At 29.5% G+C, this 7,938-nt stretch overlaps 1 protein-coding gene across 1 annotated transcript; it reads left to right on the top strand.

Annotated features, from left to right (window-relative positions):
* The first annotated feature begins 4,328 nt into the window (after window positions 1-4,328).
* On the top strand, window positions 4,329-4,643 carry LOC107864921 (nuclear transcription factor Y subunit C-4-like). Its single transcript, XM_016711321.1, has one exon. It carries the CDS (start codon window positions 4,329-4,331, stop codon window positions 4,641-4,643), a length of 315 nt encoding a protein of 104 aa, XP_016566807.1.
* Window positions 4,644-7,938: the final 3,295 nt, after the last annotated feature.

The following is a 7,938-nucleotide window of genomic DNA, read 5'->3' as shown; positions in this document are numbered from 1 at the left end:
CACAAGATATTGTGTGGATATTTCCACACCCCTCCTCCCAACCCAACATTGTTTTCCACCTCTAGTCAAATCTATATGAGTAAAAACAATCATGTAATTGCAAAATGGTTATATGATTCATATTTTCTTTATTATATTATATACAATTAAAGATTTCATATTATCAAAAACAATTTAAATTTTTATTTTACTATTCTCTCATCTTTTTCGTTTAAAACTTATAAATTATAATACGTGTATTATCTAATTACTTTATTATGTTAATAAGATCAATTCAATCCCCAGCCCCCACCCCCAACCAATCCCCAATGAATATTTTTTTCTACTATATTTTAATTGCTTTTCTCTCTATATTGACTTTGAATGAAAACTATTTTTTGTGTTACATGCATAAGCAATTGAGTTTTCTTGTCATCTCTAAAGAACGTTTTGGCTAAACTAAATTTTGCTATAAATATAGAGCCAAAAAATATATTTTATTAAGTTTAATTTTTTTAAACCTTCCATATGGTTGAAAAATTGGGGGTAACTGGTAAGTGGTGTGCTAGGCACTTAAATTAATTCTTGTTTTTTTTTTTGGTTGTCTTTCTTTTTGTTCTTTTTAATTAGTTTTCAAATATATACATACATATATTTTTTCTAAATTAACACATACACACAGAGAAATGTATGAAGAGTACCAGAGAAATGTACTAATTGTGCTCTCTTACTTAATACTCACTATTCCTATCTAACCTATTTTTATCTAAACTTCTATTTTTATCTAAACTTCTTTTATTTGCAGAGAATGAGGTAGTGGGGGTCGGAAGCGGTGGACTTTAGTCCATTATTTCATCAAAGAGTACCATATGAAATGAGATGACTTTAGTATATTGATCTTCTTGGGTCAAAATAATGAACTTAAGTCCGTTAATGATGTGGAACTTACTTCTCTTTTTAATTTCTTCGATAATAAAAATAAAGTTTATGATAAATGTCCTAATTTTCTTCAAGGTCTTATTTGAATTAATGACACATCACGTAAAATTTAATGACTGAGATTTAATTGACTAAAATAAACCCATGATATATTTGGTTCAAAATATTATTGTAATCCAATAGTTTTCAATATTTATTATCTTATTCATAAATATATGAAAGAACAATCTCTCTTTCCACTTTTTTCATAAGCAAGATTTATCTTTTAATATATTCCCTTCCCTTCGTTCATAAATATTTGTCCACTTTTGACTTGACATATACCTTAAGAAACAATAAATGGAGGGGTGATTTTACTATATCACTATTTGATTATAATAATATTTTGTAGGGGTGTACAAAAATCGACCTGACCGATAAATCGAATCGATAAAATGTTATTGGGTTAACGATTTTTTATTGATTTTATAAAAAGATTTATTGGGTAAACGGTTTGGTTTTGGCTTTAACTTATTGGGTTATCGGTTAAACCGATAACCCAATAAGGATACACTAAGTTATTGTTTTACTCCTATTTGTGTTATATATATAAATATTTATATTACTAATATATATACATATATAGATATATACACACACACTAACACACACATACACACACTACTTATTCACAATTTAGAGATTCACAAAGTATTAACTTATTCAGGGCAACAAAGGCACAATACAAAACTTGGGTATTGTCGTATTGAAAATCTTGAAGCATTTAGTAGCTTCTAATAATTAGGATTCAGTTTTTTTCCGAACTAATATTCAGTTCAAGTTTGAATATTCTTGTAAATTAAACCGCATTGCGTATGATTTTGGCAACAACTAAGATTTTTTTTTTTTTAGTTGTTACTATTTTTATTTTATGAGTATTTTCTTATTGGTTAAACCGAAAATCGAACCGTTAAGCACCAAAAACTGATAAACCGAAAATCGATAAGAAAATATCTTATTGGTTGGCTATTGATTTTGCATATTTAAAAAATGAAAACCAATAAACCGAACCAAATTGACCGATTCACACCCCTAATATTTTGAGAAGAGGCATAAAAAAAACTCAAAACTTGTCTCCACAACTCACTTTAGTACTTTAACTTTATGAGTAATTGTTTACCCCCTAAACAACTTTTAAATGCATTTTATACCACCCCGAAAAAGTATACGACGCTCACTATGGAGAGTGCATCACACACGCGTCACATTAGAGCCATGTCGGAGCTACATAAATAAATTATTTTAAAAAAAAAATTCTCTGCCACCCCAACATATATATATATATATATGTAATCCTATTAAATGATGTTTACAATTTAATTTGAAGAAAAAATAATTAATGCAAAGGGTAAAACATGAAAAAAAAATTTGTTTGTCTTGATTAATGAAAAAAAACAAGTAAAACAAGACATCAAATTAGAAAATTTGGACGGGTAATTTGAGACAGAGGAAGTGTATATATATATATATATATATAAAAAAAAAACCCCCCCCCCCCCCCCCTGCGGCGTTGCTGAGTCCCCCCTAACTCCCCTTCTGCCTACAGCTTCTTATCTTCCTCTTCGTCCTGGTACTCCATTTATTTTTATTTTTTTCTCTTTTTGTTAAATTAATAATTAATACTTGTTATTATTTTCACAGTTCTTGGATTTTTTTTAATTTAATTTTTTATTAGAAAAATTCATGTAAGCAATACGTTTGGTTCAGAAATAATTACGTGGCTAATTAATAAGTTTAATTTTTTTGTTTTGGTTTTGGTGTTGCAGCAATGAAATTAATTTGATGATTCTTGATCTTCAGAAAAATTTATTTTTTGTACAATTTGTATATTTTATTCTTCCAATAATTGGGTGATGAGTAATCTTGCAGAAATCCTAAAGAAAATAATTTTGACCTGTATTTAATTGAAGATTTTTGATGGGTAGGAGTGAAAAAAAAAAAAATAGAGGAAGGAGAAGGGAACGGGGGTGGGGGGGGGGGGGGGGTGAGGAAGAAAAAAGAAAAAAGATAATGGCTGAAAAATTTAAAGTGGGTTCCACTTAATTTTTTTTTTTACTTTTTTTTTAATTAAAATACGCTTTGATTTTTTTATTTTTGTTGCCATGTCAGCCAAGTAATATAATTCACATAAAAGTTATTTAGGGGGTAAATAATTACTCATAAAATTAATTAAGTGTTAAAGTGGATTGTGGAGACAAGATTTGGGGGTGTTTTTTGCCTTTTCTCGAATGTTTTCTTTGAAAAATGCAATGAGTGATATATTATATTTAATATCAAGGATAAACTAGATAAAAATAGGTAAATTGTTCATTGATTTTATAAACTGTATAAATATTGTTGGACATTCTAAAAAATGGATAAATAAAAATAAACGAAGGAAATGAAAGTAATCTAAATTAGTAAGAACATCTAAAAAAATCATTGTACAAATATAAAAAGTGTATATTCTATCATAAATATTGATGTAATACATTAATAGCCCTTTAAAACTAGTTACTTCCTCCATCCCAAATTGAGATACATTGATTAAAAAAAATAATTAATAACATACCTATTTTACTATAGTAACTCTATTAAATGATGTTTATATTATAATTTGAAGAAAAAGTAATTAATGCAAAGGATAAAATATGAAAAAAAATTTGTTTCTTCTTGATTAATGAAAAAAATAAAATAAAATGAGAAATCAAATTAGAAAATTTGAATTGGATAAATTGAGGCGGAGGAAGTAGTAAAATTCATTCAGATATTTTGTTTCAATACTAAGATGCAAGGAGGGAGAAAAGAAGGTGATAAGGAGGAAAGAAATTATATTTAATGCTAAGATAGCATAAGACAAAACAGTAATAAAAGTTTTTTAATTTATTAAAATGAATAAATAAATAAGATACTTATTTTTGATTAAAAAAAGCAAAGTAAATAAAAATGAATAGTATTTTGTAAGTTTTATCAAAAGATGTGTTAACTTCCTAATAACAAGTTTGTTTTTTTATTATAAAGTGGGTTACAGGTGTTAACTTCGTGATGGTAATTTATTTGTATTATAAAAGTGGGATTCATTTCAGTTTAAATGAATCCACATGTTGCATGGGAGTCTCTCGATAAAGCATAGTATAATGCATGTTCAATCAAAACAATAGATTTAGGTTTAGTTGTATGTTCAATAAATTAGAATAAAGTAGTATATAGGTGTCCATTCTTCATTTGCCTACCACAGTCGTGTCTTTAGCATCAACAACACATACTTTCATTAGTCATTATTTTTTTCTCTCTGTATATGTATGTCACAATTACATTAATCTTCTTTCATTTCTGTGTGTGTTCGTTCATATAGAAAACATTGCTCGTTAAAATCACCTCATTCAAACGTCATGGAGAACAACTCTCACCAATCGAGGGCGAATGCAGCGGCAGCGGCTCAGTCCGACCACCTCCTTGAGCAGCAACAACAGTTTTCCATGGTGTTTGAAGTCTTCATTATGGAACTTACTGTTCCTTCCTGGTTTCATGCAGAGGATAAAAAGCATAGGACTTTACAGAAAAATAATATCTTCAACGCAATTAGGTTGAGTGGCATTTTCCATTTTATTTGTGATATTGTTCCCAGGGATGAGATCAATGAAGAGGCTATGGCGCACAAAACAGCTAGGGGAGGGAGCAGTGAACAGGATAACACTGATGGTTAAAGATAACTTCATCATTTCATTACTATCAATCTTCTTGAAACTAACAATGATAAGCATTCCAGAACATGTACCTATTTGAGAGATCGCTTTCGGTATTTTAACATGTCATAGACTCATAGTCATGATTTATGTTCTCGAAACTTGAGCAACATTATTAAATGTATATCTTTTGGTAACCTTAAATATCGTCATCATACTGATGTTATAGTAGCCTTAATTAAATACTGCACTAGAACAACAAATAATAAGAAAGTTGGGACAAAATGATTTTGAGCTATATGTTGGTAGGACTCAGAGGATCTGGAAACATGAGAATCCACTTGGTGGCAATCCTAATCAGTATCAGGATGCAACTTGAAATGCCATTGAGAAATTTCTTTGACATCTGTTTGACGTACGACAATAGCAGCATCTTAATGCATGTAAGCAATTTATACTACATGGTTTTTAGTAATTCTTAAAGTTTTTACTCATGTTTTGTGTCATTGTGTGCCTTCAAGGTATGAATTGTATCCTTATCATTATTAGTTTCCGAAAGATTGATAGTAATTGGTTGCCAATCAGAACAAGTTCCAATCCAACACTTTAGAGTGATAATCATATATTCAGGGTTTACAGTACTTCACCCGATGCAAGGTCTTTAAGGCGTGCATTTTTAAGAATAAAAAAAGTGGCTTCATACCTAGAAGGAACACAGAACATGAGTAAAAACTCTGAGAATCACTAAAAACCATGCATCATAAATTGTTTACATGCATTCAGATGCTGCTATTGTTGTACGTCCAAGAGTTGAACAAAGAAATTTCTCAATTGCATTCCAAGTTGCATCCTGATGCTGATTAGGATTGACACCAAGTGGATTCTCACGTTTCCAGATCCTCTTAGTCATACCAACATATAGCTCAAAATCATTTTATCCCAACTTTCTTATCATTTGTTGCTCTGGTGAAGTATTTATTTAAGGCTACTATAACATCAATATGACAATATTTAGGGTTATCAAAAGGTATACATTTAATAGTGTTGCTGAATTTTTGAGAACATAAATCATGACTATGAGTCTATGACATGCTAAAATATTGAAAGAGATCTCTCAACTAGGTACCTATTCCAGTATCCTTTTCATTATTGGTTTCTGGAAGATTGATAGTAATTGAAATGACTAAGTTATCTTTGGCCATCAGCGTTACCCAGTCCACTACTCTCTCCCGTAGCTATTTTGCCCACCATAGCCTCTCCATTGATCTAGTCCCTTGGAAAAATGTCACAAATAAAATAGAAAATGCCACTCCGCATAATTGCAATGAAGATGTCATTTTTCTGTAAAGTTCTACGCTTTTTATCCTTGGCATGAAACCAGAAACGAATGGTGAATTCAATAATGAAGATTTCACATGCCTTGGAAACCTATTGTCCTTGAATTGAGGGAAGGAATGGATCGATATACAGGTAAATATGTAAGCTATCCTATTAATTTCATTTTTATTGTTCCACAGTACTTATACTACCAGAAAAATGAGAGAATTATTGAATTCTCAAAGTCCCTTTATATTGATTGATAAATAGTTTACACCATATGTGTTAGTATTCTAACCATGCATGGATTTCTTTTCTTTCTGTAAGTTCAAATGATGGAAACAAGAAGACGGTAATAGATCACATATAGTGGAAAAGTGGATATGTACTTGAGCTCTTTATTTTTTAAAGAGATACTGAAGGTTAAAACCCCCCCGCATATATATATAAGGAAAATTAGTGTAGCAGCCCAACATTGATGGTGCACCCGCATATATTCCAGCTCCATCAGTCCAAGTGGTAGCAGCCCAACATTGATGGTGCCCAACTCAAAAGATTCCGATAAAACTCTTCGACAAAAGATTAGATAGCTTTCAGATATTTATGAAACGTGCATCTTTGCTTAATTTGGTGCACACCCCAGCTAGCTTTCAGGAACCTTCACCGAAAATTGAATGGAGATATACAATGGAAGAAAAGCTTATGACAATAAGGAAAAATGGGACTTACTTGGGACTTTGGTCTCCATTCTTCACCAAAAACCAAGAATCAAAATATTCAACACTCAGTTTTTTTCCTTATTTACTTGCACACTCAGTTTTTTTTCCTTATTTACTTGCATTCTTTTAGTAAGAAAATTAAAGTCAACTAAATTTGAAATAGATTTTAGATATCATGATGAAGTCAAATATGAATTTCTATTTATTCAAGTAAGTATAATTAGAGTCAGAAATTCAAAAATAAAATAAAATCCAGGATGTGATTTAGAAGTCCTAAGAAAATACAACGGATAAAATTTAACAAAGAATATTTCAGTTAGAGGTCAGATTAAATTTGGTTTTAAATTTATACCATGTTTGGTTCACGGTATAAATTTATTCTGAGATTAATTTATAGTTTTATACCATCAACCAAATATGGTATAAAAATAATACCAAACATAGTCTTGAGATATACCATCTTATCTCATCCACAATAGGATTATATTATCCCACCTCTCTTATGATATAAAATACGTAGTCCAGGGAGATTATAATCTCAGATAATTTAGTCTGCGTATCAAATGACCCCTCATGTATATATCCCAACTATCTGTTCTACAATAGAAATAACATGGCTAAATCATATATCAGTCCTTAGAACTTTATACTAGATTCCTAATCATCAACTTAGTGCTAACTTCATTTCTCTATGTTAGTTGAAAGAGTTTAAGGTAAACGAATAATTGAATAATAAGGAATTCATTCTTGAAAAAGGAGGAAAAAGAAAAATAGTAATATTTTCAATTTTATAGTCAAAAAAATAGAAAAGAAAGTTAGTAAAATGGTGATCTAAATATTAGTATTTGCACCTTTATCGAAAAATAAAAAATCAAAATCTTCAACACCATTTTTTTTTTTCCATATTTACTTACGTTCTTTTAGTAAGAAAATCAAAGTTTACAAAATCTGAAATAAATTTTAGATATTATGATGAAATCAAATATGAATTGCTATCTATTCAAGGAAGTATAATTAGTATTTGTACCTTCACCGAAAAGCAAAGAATCAAAATCTTCAACACTAAATTTTTTTTCATATATATTTACTTGCATTCTTTTAGTAAAAAAAAATCAAAGTTTACTAAATCTGAAATAAATTTTAGATATTATGATGAAATCAAATATGAATTGCTATCTATTCAAGGTAGTATAATTAATATTTGCACCTTCACCGAAAAGCAAAGAATCAAAATCTTCAACACTAAATTTTTTATCAAAATCTTCAACACTAAATTTTTT

The sequence above is a fragment of the Capsicum annuum genome, chromosome 3 (assembly GCF_002878395.1).
Source record: "Capsicum annuum cultivar UCD-10X-F1 chromosome 3, UCD10Xv1.1, whole genome shotgun sequence".
NCBI lineage: Eukaryota > Viridiplantae > Streptophyta > Magnoliopsida > Solanales > Solanaceae > Capsicum > Capsicum annuum.
The sequence above is the reverse complement of the archived record's forward strand: the minus strand, read 5'-3'. Positions and strand labels throughout refer to the sequence as shown.

Bases quoted from the DNA above. Each gene is read 5' to 3' on its own strand.
- LOC107864921 (XM_016711321.1), top strand. From the start codon at position 4,329: ATGGAGAACAACTCTCACCAATCGAGGGCGAATGCAGCGGCAGCGGCT.